At 43.8% G+C, this 18,616-nt stretch overlaps 1 protein-coding gene across 2 annotated transcripts in view; it reads left to right on the top strand.

Annotated features, from left to right (window-relative positions):
- ACVR2A (activin A receptor type 2A) overlaps positions 1–18,616 on the top strand; it is a 75,155-nt gene that overhangs the window by 42,564 nt on the left and 13,975 nt on the right. The window contains exons 3-5 of one of the 2 annotated variants that reach the window (XM_054177745.1): positions 813–922; positions 2,254–2,408; positions 12,754–12,777. In XM_054177745.1, coding sequence (XP_054033720.1) covers positions 813–922; positions 2,254–2,408; positions 12,754–12,777 — 289 coding nt within the window. The remainder of the gene's footprint in view (positions 1–812; positions 923–2,253; positions 2,409–12,753; positions 12,778–18,616) is intronic. The other variant, XM_009909438.2, reaches the window with a different exon arrangement.

The following is an 18,616-nucleotide window of genomic DNA, read 5'->3' as shown; positions in this document are numbered from 1 at the left end:
CTGTAAATGAATTGAATATGGCCCTGAGGTGTCCCTGCTCATGGCAGTGGGGTTGAAACTAGGTGATCTTCAAGGTCTCCTCCAATTCAAACCATGCTGTGATTCTATGAACTATTCCTGCAGGATTGTCAAATCTCCAGTGGTCTTCTACCTGATACCTGTTTTGTTTCCTCACTTACCTAGTTTCAGCTTGCTTGTTTCCAGAGCTCCTTTCCTGCAGTTAATGCAATGAGTGAAATCAACCCTGTCCCTGAACATAGTGCAGGCAGGGGGAATTGTAGAAATTTAATACTTTTTCTCCTTTAAAAAGAAAATTTAGGACTTCTCCTGATTTCCAACCCATGCAGGCTTGCAGTATGAGCTTATAGTTAAACTCCAGGCATTGGATCATTTGTGTATCCTATTCAGATCGTGATCTGTACTTCGGTATCCTGTTGGTGGTTTTCTTTGTCTTAAAAATAGCACAAATGTGCTTTCTGAGTTTAAATGATACTTCATTGCCATGTAAAACAGCAAACACTTTGTTCCTTCACATCCCTGGAGGTGTTCAAGAGGGGACTGGACATGGCACTTGGTGCCATGGTTTAGTCATGGGGTCTGTGGTGACAGGTTGGGCTTGATGATCTTTGAGGTCTCTTCCAACCTTGGTGATTCTGTGATTTAACTCTTAAGTGCTAAATTATCCTGGATGATATAATGAAGTTCACTTCAAACTTTGGAGATGGAGCATGTGCTTTCTCTTGAACGAAAAAACCCCACAACCCAGCCCAATTTAAGATTAATAATTGTTTAATTATTATTATCTTCACTAGGAATGACTGCATAGAGAAGAAGGACAGCCCTGAGGTCTTCTTCTGTTGTTGTGAAGGCAACATGTGCAATGAACGCTTCTTCTACTTTCCAGAGATGGAGGTCACACAACGTAAGTCAGCCCAGCACATTGCTGAAGGAGCTGCTTAGAGTTCAGAAATACTTCATTTTATGCATGTTTTCGAGTTGGTGGTGTCAGGTTTTGCTGCCAGAAGGTTTCTGATCCCCATGTGATAGTGCACTCTGTGCTCACATGAAGGTAGCCTACAAAATGGCCAGTTAATTTCTTCCATTTTTGGAATGTCTCTGTACTAGAAGTAATTTGAATAGATAAGATACTTCAGCTCTTTTCTAAGGGTGAGAAGGAAGGATAATCCCAAATAATTGGCTCTTTTAAGATACAGAAGGCATTCTCAAATCTTACCTTAATTATATAGGTAAACTTCTATCTATAAATCCTTGTGCTAAAAGCCAGGTCACCTTTCTATGCCTGAGCCAGCCCATGGATGCTCTTCCTCTTGAAGCAATGCTTTCACTATTTCTTTAATTGGACCCTTGAATTTCTTTCTAAATTGACACACTAACCTTTTATAAAGGGGGAAAAAAAATTTCCTCCCAGGTTACAAGGAAAATCACATTGCCAGGCTTAACCAATAATTGTTTTAAAACCCAATAGCTAAAAGATGATTTGATTATTTTGCATATCTTCTTCCAGCCAAGAATCTAATCTTTGCTGGAAAACTGAATAATGTTAATAACTGAACTGAAAACAGCAAATGTCTTGTGTACCAAATAGCCAGAGGAAGTTGTTTATGAAATTGAATAACATTTTCTATGAGATGAAAATAGCTTTGGTTGACCCAAGAGGTACTCTTGTCATTTTTGTCGGTGACGCTGCTAAGGCAATCATTGACCTTCTTCAAATGCATGAAACCTCTTTTGCTGCAAGGGTCTGTACCAGCTGCTTCAGGAGCAAGTCTTCTCCAGAGCCTTTCTGGAGGTTGTATGGAAGTGTCTTCAGCTAGAGAGGTTTTTACCTTCATCACTTCCAGCGCATAGAAATGTTGGCAGGTTATTTCTGCCCCCTTCAACTGATAATGACATCCTATGCTCTACACGCCAAAGAATAAATCTCTCTATTGATTCTTCTTTCGCAGCATTCTTGCAATCTCTGTAACATACAAACACCTCTGATGTGCTTTGGATAGGCAGAGCTTAGAAGTACAAAAAAGTCATGTGCTGGTGTGTGAATTATGGGCATTAAAGTTATTTCTGTGCTCTCCAAAATGCTGCCTTTTAAATGTCTCTTTATATTCGAGTACAAAACTTAATCAGCTGTTGTCAACTTGGTTTAGAAAATCAGGACACTAGCCACTAAAAGCACTGGATGATTTTTGTTTTCTGAAAGCTGTTTCTTTTCTCTTTTTTTTTTTTTCCCTTCAGCAACTTCCAATCCTGTTACACCTAAGCCACCTCTGTTCAATACCTTGCTGTATTCATTGGTGCCTATAATGGGAATTGCAGTGATCGTGCTCTTTTCCTTTTGGATGTACAGACACCACAAGCTGGCATATCCTCCAGTACTTGTTCCAACCCAAGTAAGTTGCTCCATTTATGATTTGGGATTTTTTGGACTAGGAAAACGGTGTTCTGAAGGGGAGAGAACAGGGTGGTTGTCTGTCACATGGCTAAGTCTTCTATTGCGTTCCTGCTTTAGAGGTGCTGATGCCTCCTAGATGGAAGAGGAGAAAGAGGAAGCTTCACTTAAATAGCCTTATCTCCTTTAACTGGTATTTGATGAATGTGTGAACAACTGCTTAATGTTTTTACTCATGTGTGTGGGAGGAGAAGCGAAATGTAAAGCATCAGTTGGTGAAGGTGCAGCATTGTTGGACAGCTATGGGAAGTTTGTATTCCCACCTAGTTAAAAGGACTAGCTCTCTGAAAGTTGTGTGCTCAGGTTGAGCTTTATATAGCACTTAGCTTATGATGAAAATGGAGAGATGCCAGTTCATGATGGAAATCTGCAGTGAATAGAAACCAGGAGCTAGTAGAAGCTTAGCTATTGAAAGGCATAGAACTGGGAACAGGTACCAGTTAAAAGGGATGTAAAGAAAATCTTCTGTTGAAGCACAGTTCTAGGGCTTGGCTCAGCTGGTGGCCTTATCTTTTTCCTCTTCCTTGTTTATGTACTTTGTGTTTTGTCTTAAAATGTTTCAGTTTAAGCAGTGTTGGTGTTGTACTTAGAAAATATTATGAGGTTGTGGCCTCCAGATTTGAAATGGGCTGTGTTGCATCAAAACCAAACCTGGATGTGGCTGGTTCCTCCTGTTCTCAAGCTCCTCCTGATTCTGTAGGTGCAATTAATGTTAATACTGGAATCCCTCTTCCTTCAGTGATGTCTAGAGATTTAATTGAGATTAGAGGGCTTTTATGAAAAGAGTTAAGATGACAAATTCTTCAGACTGAAGTAGGAAAGGAACAGAACAAAATGTGGCAGTGACAATGGAGACGACAACATGCCCAGGTCCCACAGACCTTAGGAATGGAGCTTCAGTTTCCTAACTCAGTGCTGTGACCACTCAGAATGCATTGCTTTGCATGGAGTGATGATATGGTTTATTTATGATTCAATTAATTTCAAACAGTTGTTGATTTTGGTAGGACTGCGTTTAAAAAGGATTTACAGGTATTTGTTCTTCAAGCTTCCGGGATACCTTTGGTGTCACTGCGTGGCTGCAGGGCTGTTCCAGGAAGCAGTATTGCTTGTGGTTGATTAAAAATGGTTTTGGTTTCAGTTTCATAGTAATAGATAAGTAAAATTTGAGGGGAGGCAGTGAGCATATGTTCTTGCCAAATGAATAGAACATAATTTAGAGGAAAAAAGTATGTTTCCTGTCCTTGCAGAAAGTATTGCAGATCCTCAAACTTCAGGCAATCTGTTAGCATAATTATTTCATCCATCTCAGAGTTTTTTATGTATTTGGGATTTTGCAGCAACCTAGAAGCCTGCACTGTAAGATCAAATTCAGAACTCCTCGTTGTGTGAGTTAATTGCAGCATGTGATTACCTTTCTAGACAGAAAAAAGCCAAAATCAATAGGGGACAAAATGACCGAAAAGGAAGCAAATGCTAAATCCGTGCGAGATCACCAACCTGGGTGCTGATACTGTGCCTCCTTGTTATTGCAGTTCTCTTCTTGCATGGTTTATGTTTGGTACAGGAGTGGACACGTCACAAATTTTTAATAAATAGGGTAATGACCTGTTTTGTTAAGGCTCAGATGATATCTGTTGGGATAAGTATGTGTTGGCGCTTCAGCTAGTTATGGTGTAATAACGCTTTCTTATCTTGTGGTGAATAGGCATTAGGGTTTGATGTGGAAAGTCAGGAAAAGCTGCTTCTGCTCGAAACAAGAAATGAAATCCTTATGGAAATGGGGTGGATGACTATTCTCCCATCTGCAACAGAGCAATATTTCCCACTTTGTTTGCTGGGAGCTGAGTGGAACGGGAGGCAGGAGAAGAGGGAAAAGCATGAGTGATTTTTTTTTACAACCCCCGAACATACATTTAAGTACTTCTGCAATTAATATATTTGATATCATTTTTAATCATTAGAGCATGAGGCAAGTGTGGGGGCTCATGGATTCTTTTCTGAATCTCTCTGTGGCAAATGGTAGAGTGGCTGGGTCAGCTGCACAGCAGATGCTCACTAGAAAACGGGGATTTCTCTGTGTGAGGAGAGAGATAAAAGTTATCTCATTTTACCCAGTTTATTCCCAAGAGGCAATGGGAATGCTGAGGTGTAGCACGCCCTGGGATTAATCCTTCTGTCAGTGAAAATTAAAGGAGAGATGAGGAATATGCAAAAGATGAAAATGAAGAAACGCCAAAGAATGAGAACTTGGGGAAGAATTAGGAGAGATAAGTAAACAAAAAATGAGAGAGCAAAAGAGAGAGAAATTGTTTGGAATAGTTCAGACAAAGGAGGCAATTTGCTGGAAGACAATTTTGAACCTGTGGTGAAATCTAGAGGACAAACATCTGAGAAATTGCAAACAGCTTCATTTTCTTTTGAAAGTGAAATGGTTTCACGGCCCGCGCACGGATCAGGCAGGCAGTTCCACACAGCCCGAGCTCGGGTCACAGCCACGTGGATTAACTGAACTTTATCTTCCCTCTGACTGGGCAGATAATGATTTTTAAATTTCACAAAGCACAATTAGTTTGCAAGCTTGATTTAAGACTGGAAAGCAGTAAATACTTCTCTTTGCTCTTTAGGTATTTGATTCCTGCTTGCTTTCAGATATTTGGCTAGAGAAATTGAGGAGGTTACTAGAGCAGGTAGCTGCTGAGATGATTCTTGCCAGTATCTGAATCAAAAGTGCTCAGGGGATCCTGAGGGATGTGTCCAGCATGGTCACAGCAGAGCTGAGTGCTCCCAGGTGGACCTGGCTTTGCTCCTCCTGCTCCATTAGTCCTGGCTGTGAGGTGGACCTGTCCTTGCTCCTGCTGCTCTGTTAGTCCTGGCTTCCCTACTTCTTTGCCTCTTGTTTATGCTGTTAGCAGCGTGCCTCACTTGATTGTGTGGGGTGCTGTCTAGTTAAAGCTGTCAAATTGTATAAAATCTGTCACTCTTTAACTTCTGTAAATGAGTTATTAAGGCATGCAGTTTGTTCAATACATCTGTGTATCTGCAAAAGGGCTTGAAGGAACTATTTCATTTTCTTATTTACCGTTGATTTAATCACGCAGCAAACATTTATTCATATGGCTGATCACATTCACCAAGAACTGGATGCTTGTTTTAAATACTTGACCCTGTCTGGTTTTCACAGAGAATTACTCTCCCCCAGTTGATTTTCACTCAGGGGCACCAGGTACACTGAAAATGAAGCAGCACCGTCGGTGCACACAAAGGTTTTCACTCCCAAACGAGATGCGGCTGAGATCTCCCCGCAGCGTCCTGCTAATATTCCCAGCAGAACTATGAATGTGGATGGCAAGGAGTTGATATGTTTTGCTCATTTAACTTTTACATCTCTTGAGCTTGGGCCAGAGTTGTCAGTCAATGCTAATTGCAACTGTGGTGTTACCACTCTGTCATCTGATAGATAGGACCATAACCTATTTTATGGCATAACTTGACACAAGCAACACTTTTGGGTTTTATCAGTTCACAGAGCTGTGGCTCCAAGCATTTTACATCCATACTGTGCTAAGACACATTAACCTCTTGTACTTTTTGTTGAGTGCCCAAGTTATGAATATCTTACTGGATCACAGAGTTGCTTTTTTGGATTTGTGGTGGTTTTAAAAACAGAGTCATATGTTGAGAGGGTTGAGGGGGGAAAAAAAAAGCTTTGCAGCTTCACATAATGTCATTTTTCTTCATAACCTATTTTTGTGCTTTCTTCTGAAACATTTCGAATCACTCAGGTCAAAGATGCTTCGTGTTTTTAATGACTGAGCTGAAGGAAGCCCTGATCTAGGCCTGTTTGGTGTTAGCCAGAGACTGTAAAGACTTGGCATGGACAGATCCCACTGCTGCTGCCTCTTAGTGTCCATAATAGCAAGCTGGGAATTGAATTCCTTAGAAAGGAATTGCCATTCCTTCTTCAGAGAGGAGGTTTGCACATGAAAAATATGACTACATCTTCTGCTTTTAACCTGAAATAGAATCATAGAATCCTTTTGGTTGGAGAAGATCTTTAAGATTACTGAGTCCAACCATTTTCTAACTCTCTGAAGTCTGATGCTAAGCTGTGTCCCTCAGCACCCCATCTCTGCCTTTTTCAAACACCTGCAGGGAGGGGGATTCAACCACCCCCTTGAGCAGCCTGTTGCAGTGGTTGAGAACCCTTTCAGGGAAAAAGTTTCTTCTAATATCCAACCCAGAGCTGTGCAGCTTGTGGCCATATATCACTTCCTTGAAGCATTTCACCCAGTATTGCCTGTATTTAGCACAGAAATCTTTCATGTGCTTAAGAGTTGGCTGGTTTGGGTTTGCTGGGGATTTGTGTGAGGTGTTTTGTTTGTTTGGTAGGTTTGGTTTCTTCAGCCCCATGTGGATGAGCTTCACTGGTCCTGTATTTAGGAACAACATCACATGCCATGTGAGCCAAGCATTAAGGGTTATTGAGGCATATCTCAAATGTGATGAGGTATTGATGTTATCAATCCTCTGGTCTAAAAATCTTTTTGAGTATCAATAAATGCTGTGGGATTTTTTGCTTCATTCACTACCATGATAGTATTTTCTTAAGTGTGCCTTTTCCTGAAGACTCTCAAGCCTCTTCTCTGGACACCTTCCAGCACCTCCAGATCCTTCCTGTGCTAGGGGCTCCAGAACTGGACACAGTGCTCCAGGTGGGGTCTCACCAGGGTGGAGCAGAGGGGCAGAATCACATCCCTTGACCTGCTGGCTCTGCTTCTCTTGATGCAGCCCAGGATGTGATTGGCTTTCTGGGCTGCAAGTGCTCACTGCTGGCTCCTGTTTTGCTTCTCATCCACCAGCACCCCCAGGTCCTTTCCTTCAGGGCTGCTCTCAAGCCAGTCCCTGCCCAGCCTCTTTTGGTGCTTGGGATTTCTCTGATCCAGATGCAGGACCTTGCGCTTGGTCTTGTTGAACCTTATGATGGTGTTATGGGCTCACTTCTCCAGCCTGTCAAGGTCCTTCTGGATGGCCTCCCTTCCTTCCAGCCTGTCTGCTGCCCCACACAGCTTGGTGTCATCGGCAAACTTGCTGAGGGTGCACTCAGTGCCACTGTCCATGTCGCCAGCATGAGCTGGATAAAGGTGAAGAAGAACTAACCATCTGCAGCGGTGGCAGATGTAAGACATGCTCTGAACTGCAGGTCTGACTGCGTGTGTGGCAGTGGAAAAAACAAATTCTGTGTTGGAAAGTGAGGAAAAGAACATAAAACAAAACAAGGGCTGCTTTTTGCTGCAGTTTTTAACCTCAGACCTGTGGTCTAACCCACCAGACTTGTGCCAAGGAATTTGGTGAGCGTGTGTGTGTGTTTAACTTGAATGGGTTTGTTTAAAAAAAACACACAAACAAACACACAAAAGTAAATAGTCTCACAGGAAAGGTTTTATGGGTGGCATTGGGAAAGGTTTGATTTGTTGGGTTTCATTCTTTAACTTTCAGCACACCAACTAATCGACCTGGTGGACTTAAAATGTCTGGGATGTTCTTTATCCCTTTGTCACGCTAGGAAAATCAGTTGGCTGCTGGGGAAGGAAGAAGAAATTAAATCAAGGGCTCAGGAGTTTCCATTTCTGTCTTCCAGTCACAGGGTGGTGGTTTTTTTTTTTTCCTTGTTGCTGTTACAGATATTTTAATAGAAACATTACAACACTTGAAAAATGAGGGCTAAGAAAGGGAGAGGATTTTTCATAATGGCTTATTCCAAACCTAGGAAGATTAATAGCTGTTTCAAAAATCTGTGGAGGAGAAGCCAGCTGCTTGTATGAAATGAGAAAAATGATTGATCCACAAAGGAAAACAGAAAGCTGAGAAACAGGAGGGATTCAAAATAAAGACAGACTGAGTCAGAGCTCGGGGCTGGCTAGGAAGGAGTTAAGGTCCATATCAGCGGTTAATGAATGATTAACATATAATGAGTGGCAGTTTGGGGATTAAAAAGGAATAGCTGCGTGATCTCAAGCTTTGGACTGCCTGATGTGTGCAGATTTCACCTTCTCTGATACTGTGCTTCATATCTGCAGGACTAATGAGAGTTTCTTCTACAGCTGATTCCCGTGGCATGGTGCAGGAGAAAGCTCTGGTGCTGTCCTTTGATTGTAGTACTGTGAGGTAGTGTGAAGGAAAAGAAACAACCGCCAAGTACAGGGATGCTGAGAATGCAGTTGGCAAGTTGTTATAGATAAGGAGTCCTTAATGTGCAGTAGGTAAATAGCTGGTGACTGGGCCTCTGTTTTCTTTCTTTTAGAATTCATGGCCTATTATAATACAAGTAGTTCCTTGAAAAGTCTTTAACTGAGGGAAGAATTTTCAGGCCAAACAATAGAGCAGCAAGTACCTAGTGATATGTGCTTGTTCAGTACTAAACATCCAGAACTTGGGTTCTAAATCTCGATAGGTTTTGAAAAAGAAGTAGTTTCTTTTGAAGTACTTCCTGAAGCTCCAATTTGCTTTCAGAATGAGCTGTCTCAGTTTAAATAAACCATAAATGCAGCTCTATTTATTTAAATCTTCAAGAGGTAAGAAAATACAAACCCAGATTTAGGGTCACTTATCCTGAATGGCAGCCTGAAGAGAGCTTTGTAATTAAAGCACAATTAAGAGCCAGTTTCAAATGTATTTCTGTAGTGAACTTCAAGTTACTTCAGTGCTTTTGCTTTGATTCAAGCAGAGCTTGTCATGTAAACTGTATGCTTCCACAACTTTGTTCTTACTTCTGGCTTATTACCTGGAGTACTATGTCCAGCTCTTCTGGAGCCCTTAACAGAAGAAGGTCATGGACCTGGTGGAGCATGTCCAGAGGAGGGCCACGAAAATATTTAGGGGGCTGGAGCACCTCTCCTGTGAGGACAGGCTGAGGGAGCTGGGGTTGTTCAGCCTGGAGATGAGAAGGCTCTGGGGAGACCTGATACTGACCTTCCCAGTACTTGAAGGGGACCTGCAGGAATGCTGCAGAGGGACTGATTCCAAAGGCTTGCAGTGATAGGATGGGGGCAATGGTTTGAAATTAAAGATTTAGATTGGGTGTTGGGAGGAAGATCTTTACTGTGAGGGTGGTGGAATGCTGGAACAGGTTTCCCAGAGAGGCAGTTGAGGCCCCATCCTTGGAGATATTCAAGGTGAGGCTCAAGAAGGCTCTGGGCAACCTGATCTAATGGAGGCTGTCTCTGCTGACTGCAGGAGTGTTGGACTAGGTAACTTTTGGAGGTCCCTTACAACCCAAATCATTCTATGATTAAGAAGTTGGTTTAGTTTTAGGCTGAGGCCTGTGGGTCTGAGAAGGTGCTGCAAGAAGAGTGGTAAGGCTGGACATAGGCAGAGCTCTGTCTTACACTCATAAATGTTGGCATCCATGCATTTAAGAACAGATGAGACACTGAAGGCTTTTGGAGCACTCTATTTAATTTACTTTGAAGACTTCAATTCTGTTTTTCATTCATTGTAAATAGTAATATTCAAAATAATCTACATTATCAAGAGCACATTTATAGTCTCAGTGCTTTGGAACCTTCCTAGGAAGGCAGAAATACTGAGCTTGGTGAAGTCTGCAATCAGGTTCTCTGCCTTCAAGAAGCTTTAATTTCCATAAGGAAGTCCACTGTGCTGCACATCCCCAGATAGGCTCCCCTGAAGGTTTCAGATTGATGTCTTCCAAGTGATCTTTTACATCCCCAAGTGGATCCAATTGCCACATTTCACAGGGTATTCATGAAAAAAGAATTAATTTCCTATTTTGCTGTCCAAAGAGATTTGAGGGGCTGTGGGTGAATTTAGGGTGCTAGTTAGGAACAGATGAAGGAATCAGCGCAGTAACTTTGCAGTACAACAATTTTGAGCACCCTGTTTATCAAGTTTCTTGTGACATGCTTGAAGCTCACAATATGGTTGTGGGTAGCCCACATTTGGAAGAAACCACACTTCTTTTTTTTTTGGGTTTCATTGGTTACAAACATCTCAATCATTTCCCTAGTCCCCTGATAAAGCCTTTTGAAGGCACTCTCAGGCAGCAGTAATAGGAAAGCAGTTTGTTTCTGTGCAGTTGTGTGTACATTGTGGCTGTTTTGGAGGGGAACTAATTGCTTCCAGGTTTTATTTGAAGAGTTGTATTGATTCCTGAGATAGGAAAGCAAATATTTGCCTTTGTGTACTAACCTGGTGATACTTGGATGTCTGCTGACCAGGCTGAGGTGGTGGGCACTGGTCTGAAGGGAAGGAGAGTGATTTTAAAGCCAGATGGGTCTACAATATGCAGAAATCGCTCTAAAATATTTAATGCATGGCTAATTTGTTAGTGTTTGGGGGGAGCTGATCCCCTGAAGGAACAGTGAGAGACATGGGAGACAACTCTTCTTTCTCTGAGTTTTGTTTGCAGTTTCTCATTATGGTAAGAGTAAAAAGGTTGGATGGGTGTATCTTCTTCCCCCCCTCCCCCCCCCCCTTATTTCTGAGGAATTTACATCATTCTCAACAGCTAGAGAATTTTAATAACAAATAGGCCTGAAAAAAAAGACTAATAAATCTTTTTCCAGCCAGAGGAAAGATGGTTCTTGACTATTTCATACCAGCAGTGCTTTTTAAGTTACAGTCTGTTCTTGGACTAGTTGAGTTAGCAGAAATGTGAGCACAGAGAGGTTTCTCTTAGCTGTTCAGTAGCTGTTCCCTATCAGTTGAAAAATACTTGTATTTTACTTGGCTGCTCTTTTGGGCAAAGGAACATGAGGGGCTGGGAGGAGGAACTTTCAGTAGCTGTGCTCGTGGTTTGTGAAGTTGATGCTGCAGCCCCTCCAAGCACACGTGCAACAGCTGTCATCAGACAGGATCCTCCAGCCCATGGATGTGAAGGTGAAGATGATCAGCTACTCAGAAAACCCAGGGCTTATTTTAAGGATTTGTTTGAGGGATTTTTACCTCTGAGTTGTTTGGTTGCTTGTGGGTTTTCCCCCCCCCCTGTTATGAAGTGTTCCAAAATATTTGCAGGCTGTACAGCTCCTGGCTTCAGACTCCCTGGGTGTTGTCCTCATCTCTGGTGGTCTGCTGACTGACAGTGAGAGGAGGAGGAGGAGTGATCTTGTGGTCCCTAGTGCTCCTTGGTGCTCTGTCAGTGGCAGCAAGCTCTATTACAGTATTTATAAATCTGGCTCCCAACTAATCTAGCCTTCAGCCCTTCTATAATTGATGATTTAGCTAATACTGAGTGTGTGCTGGACAGTTCTGGAGCACAGAGAAAGGCCTCTTGTTGGCCCTGTGCTCTGCGGTGTCCGAAGCATGTGAAAACAAAGGGTGAGGAAAAGGAGGATTGCTGTTACGTGGCAGCTGAATACTTCAAGTGTGTGAATTTCATGCTCTTGCAACATCCATCTGACCAAAAAATCAAGGGCAGAGAAAGTGGCTGAGGCAAAAGTGCAGGAGGAGGAACTAAGTTGTTTGAGCACTTCTCTGCTTGGGTGGCAGCAAGACAGCTCAGTGAAGAAGAGCTGAAAGAGCACAAAGAAGTCTGTGTCATGAAAATATGTGTTCAGTTCAGTGACATGCTCTGGGACTTAGGCTTTTATCCAGTCTGTAAACTCATGAGACTTGTTTGAAAGAATCTTTAACATCATCATCTCCCTCTAATATGCTGCCTATGGTGTTTTCAAGTCCAGTTGTTCTAGTTACACCTCTAGTGTGTGAGATGTGTTGATTGTCTTTACTAACAGAGACCTGACCTCTGATGAGCTGTTGGTCTATACGGTTTAGCTCTTACCAAGACTGAAAGTTTTCCTTCTCCGCAGCTAGCCACTAATTGCAGGGAATTCTGATGCACCACTGCCCTCTGCTGTGGAGCTGCCACACAGCAAGGGCTAAGTTTGCGCGATTTGTGTTTGGGTGTTTACTTTTCTGCGTGTGTTTATCTATTGCTCTGCAGTAACGTAACTGTTTTAACACTCAAATGGACAACTCTGGGTCTAATTCTAAGTTGCCTTCAGCTAACAGCCTGATAATCTTCCCCCCTCCCCTTTTTCTTTGTGAACACGCAGCTGATGGAGTTTGTCTGTCTTTGTTTTAAACAATCTGCTGTTGGCACAGGAAAGTACTGAGCAGCACACAGTATCCCTGTCCCCATGAATGTGTTTTGGTGGTAATTCTCACAAACAGTCTAATTTTGTCTCTCTTCATCTCAGCTGTTTTTTCAGCCTATTCTTAACTACTAATTTCTTCTGCCTGTGTTTTTTTCCCCCCCTCTCTCCAAGCACGCCTTTCATATAATGATTGAGGTAAGATGCATTGATGTTTGTTCATGGTTATGGAACTTGTTGTGGATGTGTAAGAAGTTGGGTTTGGTATGAATTACATTTTCTTTTGAGCATTTTGGACAAGAAAGCTGTGAGCATGTATGGTTTATAAATAGGGATTTTTATCTGCTGCTTACTTGAGATTATTAGTTTCTCAGGCTGTCAGTTCAGTGTCTGCAGGGAGTAATACTGAAATACACCTGGTTTTCTAGTTCTTCATCTACACACAAGTTCATTTGTGTCACTTCCACCCTGGTGCTGCCACTTGGTATGAGCAGTGGGAAGGGCTCTGCTGTGAGGGTACAGTGAAGGTGGTGACAGGAGGGAACAGGCTGCTTAAGGAGGTCATGGATTCCCCCTCCCTGGAGGTGTTCAAGGCCAGGTTGGATGAGGCCTTGGGCAACCTGGTCCTAGTGGAAGGTGTCCCTGCCCATGGCAGAGGGGTTGGAACTAGATTATATTGAAGGTCCTTTCCAACCTAAACCATTCTCTGAATCTGAGAATTGTTGATGCAGCTAACCCTCTCTGTAAGGGTACAGCCTTTGCAGGTCCCTCCAGTCTTGGGCTGAGGAACTAGTCCAGGCAGCAAGGACTGCAAATCCCACTGCTGTGGGCTGCTCTGGGAGGAAATGGCATGTCCATGGGCATAATTCTGTCCTGTCTTTGAGTATCTGTTGTCATCTCCCTCCTGTGCACTGCCTGCAACTGTCTGAGGTGTGTGGTCTTCATGTTGTGATTTTGGAATGTGTGATGGGTTTGCATGGTTCAGGAGCTCAGGGGAGTAGATAACCTTGAAGAAAAATACACTACTTTCACTATAAAGTCTCTGCTTTGACCCTTTCACTGGCCAGAAGTAACTTTTACATGTATTCCATTACTGATACTTTATGTGAGACTACACAAAGCTGCAAACTGTGGTTTCAGAAAGGTGGCTTTTAAATTGAACCTTGAAGAGGTCAAGAGTGGAGTTGTGATAGGCATGCCCAATTTCCATTGTGTCTCTAACTGCTGTTTTCTTGCATCTGTAAGGGGTTACCAAACTTCCTTTGATTTAACTACTTTGTTTATATTGCTATGGGAAGTATGCTTGCAACATGCAATAAAAGAGAGGATTTTGGGGGTGGGGAAAAAAAAAGGAAATCTGTCTCCATTTAGAGCAAACTAAGCTTGGCACAAATCAGAGACCATTTGAGAGGCATGACAAAATTGAAGAAGTCCAACTCCTTTTTGCTGTGTTTGGATCTTAACTCTTAACAGCTCATCTGGTAGGAAATGATCCAGCTCCCAACTAGAAAGGGAGGAACCAACCAAGCTGCTCCTCAGACTCTTCCAATGAGAAGCTGTCAGCCATATTCACCCCTTCAGCTGTAGAGGAGATGTAACCAAGGGGAAATACTGCACCATTTAACAATTGCAACTTGAGTGTGCTCTGCAGGTTTGGGAACAGGTTTTTGCCCTGCTTGAGATTTGGAAACCTTGCAATGTAAAATGTCCATGAGGGGATCTCCAAACAACCCAGACTTAGGGGTCTAATGATCCATGGCTTTGTGCTACAAGTAGAGCCCAGTTGCTGCAGTTCAAGCCCAGGCAGTTCAAGTACTTTTTGCCCACGTAGCTGCTTGACATGGATCTGTTGGAGGGGGCCCAGAGAAGGGCCATGAAGATGATCAGAAGGCTGAAGCACCTCTCCTATGAGAACAGGCTGGGAGAGTTGGGGCTGTTCAGCCTGGAGAAGAGAAGGTTCCAGGGACAACCTTATAGCAGCCTGCCTGAAGGTGGCTTACAAGAAAGCTGGAAAGAGATTTTTTTTACAAGGGCTTGTAGTGACAGGACTAGGGGCAATGGATTGCAACTAGGGCAGGGTAGGTTTAGATGGGACATTAGGAAGAATCTCTTTGCTATGAAGGTGGTGAGGCACTGCAACAAGCTGTGCAGGGAAGTTGCAGGGGCTCCAAGTCTGGAAGTGTTCTAGACTGGGTTGAGTGGTGAGCAGTCTGGTCTAGTGGGAGGTGAGCTCTAAAGTCCCTTCCAACTCAAGCCATTCTGTGATTCAGCTTCTTGTACAGCTGTAGCCCATGGTGCAGCAGGAGTGTTTCTGATGTGACTGCCCTGGGGTTAGGATGCAGTGAGCCTTTGATAGGAGTGAACTCTCCGGATGAAGTTACATTTGCCTCACCATTCCCAACAGAGAAAGCCCTGCTTCCCCTGCTGTGCTCTCTGTGTTACCCTGGGCTGGTTGCTAGCTGATTCAGTTTGCTAAACTGTCAGGAAATGAACCTGATTTAAAAGCAAATGAAGAGAAGCTTTCAGGCAGTGTTGTTGATTGCCTTGCTTTGCTGAGCAGTCAAACAAGAACCAGAACAAACCCAAAGGAAGGGAGAAGGGAAAGCCTGGGAAGGGGAAGCCAGGTCCTTATTTTTGGCCAGCTGTGAGACCAGTAGATCCCCATAATATCTTTACTCACATTATACCATCAGCCTCAGCGCCAAAGAGATGATTTTCAAAAGCCCTGCAAAAAGAATGAGGCCTGTGGCACGTTAAAGCATTTTTGCTTACAAGTAGAGCAAGACAAGATCGTCAAGGAATGTTTCCTGGCTAAAAATAGCACCTGTCATTGCAGAGTGAATGCTCATTGATCTGCAAGTCATTCAGGGAAAGAAAATAAATCAGAAACAAACTGGGGAAGTGTTCTTTTGGTGCTGTTAACAGGAGGCAATTAGCCCTTTTCCAATTGAAATCAGGAGTTGTTTTGGTTTGTGTGTGGGGGTGGAGTGGTGCTGCCTCGGAAGGAGGCCGGAAGTTTTGGCTTTATAGAAATGTTTCAACACCAAAGGGAAATGTGCAGGGAGCCACAGGAGGTTGCTGTGTGAGGCAGTGGGAAAGTGGTTTGAGGTGCCAGGATTTTCTAGGAAATGAGAAACTGAGGTGTATGGAAAGGAATGTGGTGGAATCTGAAGGGAGTCAGCGCAGATTTGCCCTGGCCACGTTTGCTGAGGAGCTGCTGCCTTCTGTCTTCTGGTGGATGCTGGTTTGGGGTTTTAAATCATCACTTTTTGGTTTTAATCAAGTCTTTTAAAAGTGCTAAGTGTTTATTTGCTTAATGGTTGAGACAAAATTTGCATAGTGTGCCTCAAAAGAATAGAATAGAATAGAATTAACCAGGTTGGAAGAGACCTTCGAGATCATCGTGTCCAACCTATCATCTGACACCACCTAATCAACTAAACCATGCAACCAAGCATCCTGTCAAGCCTCGCCCTGAACACCCCCAGCGTCGGCGACCCCACCACCTCCTCAGGCAGCCCATTCCAATGGGCAATCGCTCTCTCTGTGTAAAACTTCCTCCTAACCTCCAGCCTAAACCTCCCCTGACGCAGCCTGAGACTGTGTCCTCTTGTTCTGGTACTGGTTGCCTGGGAGAAGAGACCAACCTCTGCCTGTCTACAACCCCCCTTCAGGTAGTTGTAGAGAGCAATAAGGTCACCCCTGAGTCTCCTCTTCTCCAGACTAAGGAACCCCAGCTCCCTCAGCCTCTCCTCGTAGGGCTTATGTTCCAAACCCCTCACCAACTTTGTTGCTCTTCTCTGGACACGTTCCAGCAAGTCAACCTCCTTCCTAACCTGAGGGGCCCAGAACTGGACACAGTACTCGAGGTGCGGCCTAACCAGTGCAGTGTACAGGGGCAGAATGACCTCCCTGCTCCTGCTGGCCACACTGTTCCTGATGCAGGCCAGGATGCCACTGGCCCTCCTGGCTGCCTGGGCGCACTGCAGGCTCATGTTCAGCCTACCATCAATCAGCACCCCCAGGTCCCTCTCAGCCTGACTGCTCTCCAGCCACTCTGACCCCAGCTTGTAACTCTGCATGGGGTTGCTGCGGCCAATGTGCAGAACCCGGCACTTGGATGTGAGAAAACAAACAAAGCAAGCCATAAAAGGGAATGGATTGAAGTTGGAGGAGGGTAGATCTAGACTGGAGATGAGGAAGACATTCGTTCCAGTGAGGGTGGTGAGACACTGGAGCAGGTTGCCCAAGAAGGTTGTGGATGTCCTCTCCCTGGAGGTTCTCAAGGCCAGGTTGGATGAGGCCTTAAGCATCTTGGTCCAGTGGAAGGTGTCCCTGCTCATGGTGTGTGAGCTGGAACTAGATGCTTTTTACAGTCCTTTCCAACCCAAACCCTTCTATGCATCTCTGAACGCAGATTTTTTTGGGTGGAGGGGGTGGAAAGGAAGGGGAGTTGTTCTGGTCACTTAAATTGAGATTTGGGTTAACTTTCTACAAAACTTTATTGTAGGCCAGTCACTAGGTTCAAAACCTTCAAAAGTTGTCTGATGAGTTGGTGCTAAATCCCCAGGTGCTGCATGGTGCTTAGGATCCTTAACCGTAAGAGGTTGTTTTAACTAATTCAAGTAGGCTTTTGTGAGTAAATGTGGGGCTTCTTGTTTCTAGTTTCACTTGTAACTACTACAAACTGAGGACAGCATTTCCCTGGTGCCTGAAATACTCATAAAAAGGTTTTGGCACTGAATGAAAGGCAGCAGGAGAGGGTAAAATTAACTCTTGAACTTCATCTTCTGTGGGTTTTGTTGAGTTTAAACCCATCAGTTCCTATGGAATGACTTGAAGCATCTGTTGCTGTCACAGGAGCAGAAGGGTTTCATACTTTTTTGAGGTTAGCATTGTAATGTGTCTCCAATTCTTGAATTTCAAACTCTACATTTTCTTTTACAGTTATTAATTCATGGGATTAGGTTGCAGCTTCTTTTAAATTGCTGGAAACCCTTCTCTCTGAAACCTGCTCTTTGGGAAGGATGTTTTTGTTGCTCAATAAGAAACAAAAAGAATGGGTGTTTCTTCCTCCCCTTGAACTGGTGCTGGATAGAGAAGCACTTGTCCCCATTCTCACAAGAGTAAAGCATACTGAAAACCCACAGTTGTTCAGCAAATGTGGCTTTAACACGCACAAGATTTTGATGTTGCTAACTTAAGTGCTCAAATATTTAACCATGGAGGGCTCTCAGTTGTTTGCTAGAAGCAACTACTCCAGTTTTCCATTCTTTATCTCTAAAACATCATTACAGCTTGGGTGGGAAACAGAAAAGCCAAGTTGATGTTTCAGAAGGGTTTTGGAACTGTAGACTTCAGGGTTTTGTTGTTGTGTTCTGCAATGTAGATGTCATTTAAAAATCACAGAATAGTTGGGGTTGGAAGGGACCTTTAACATTCATCCAGTCCAACCCTCCTGCAGTCAGCAGGGACATCTGCAGCTAGAGCAGGCTGCTCAGAGCCCCAAATAATCTGACCTGGAATGGTTCCAGGGATGGAGCCTGCCCATCCCAGGGTGGCAGAGGAACTACCCTGCCTCTCTGGGCAACCTGGGCCAGGGTCTCACCACCCTCTGTGTAAAAAAGGTCTGCCCTAGACAGAAGTAACACCTCCATTTAGTTTAATACATCTCCCCCTTGACCTGCCACAGAAGTGGTACCTGCATACTTGTGTCTTCCTTTCATATCTAACATGGAGACTTGTGGTAGAGTGGTGTGGTCTCCATAGACCTGCATGGCCACTAAAAGCAGCTGCTCCTCCACACCCCATCTGGCATCTAGCAGTTGCCTTCCCCCACTATCACCACTGGCACTTGCAGTTCCCTGTAGTAATTTGGTTGGAGGGCTAACTGTGGAGATGGTGTTTGGGTGCCTGTGGTGAATGTCTGCACTATGATTTAGTGGTTTCTGGATGAAAAAGTGTTAGTTGCCTGCTGGAGGACTTTGCAATGGCACAGGCTGTCTGCATACTGATGGTCCCAGTAAGGAGTGGAGAG

The sequence above is a fragment of the Dryobates pubescens genome, chromosome 2 (genome assembly GCF_014839835.1).
Source record: "Dryobates pubescens isolate bDryPub1 chromosome 2, bDryPub1.pri, whole genome shotgun sequence".
In the NCBI taxonomy this organism is placed as follows: Eukaryota; Metazoa; Chordata; class Aves; order Piciformes; family Picidae; genus Dryobates; species Dryobates pubescens.
The sequence above is the reverse complement of the archived record's forward strand: the minus strand, read 5'-3'. Positions and strand labels throughout refer to the sequence as shown.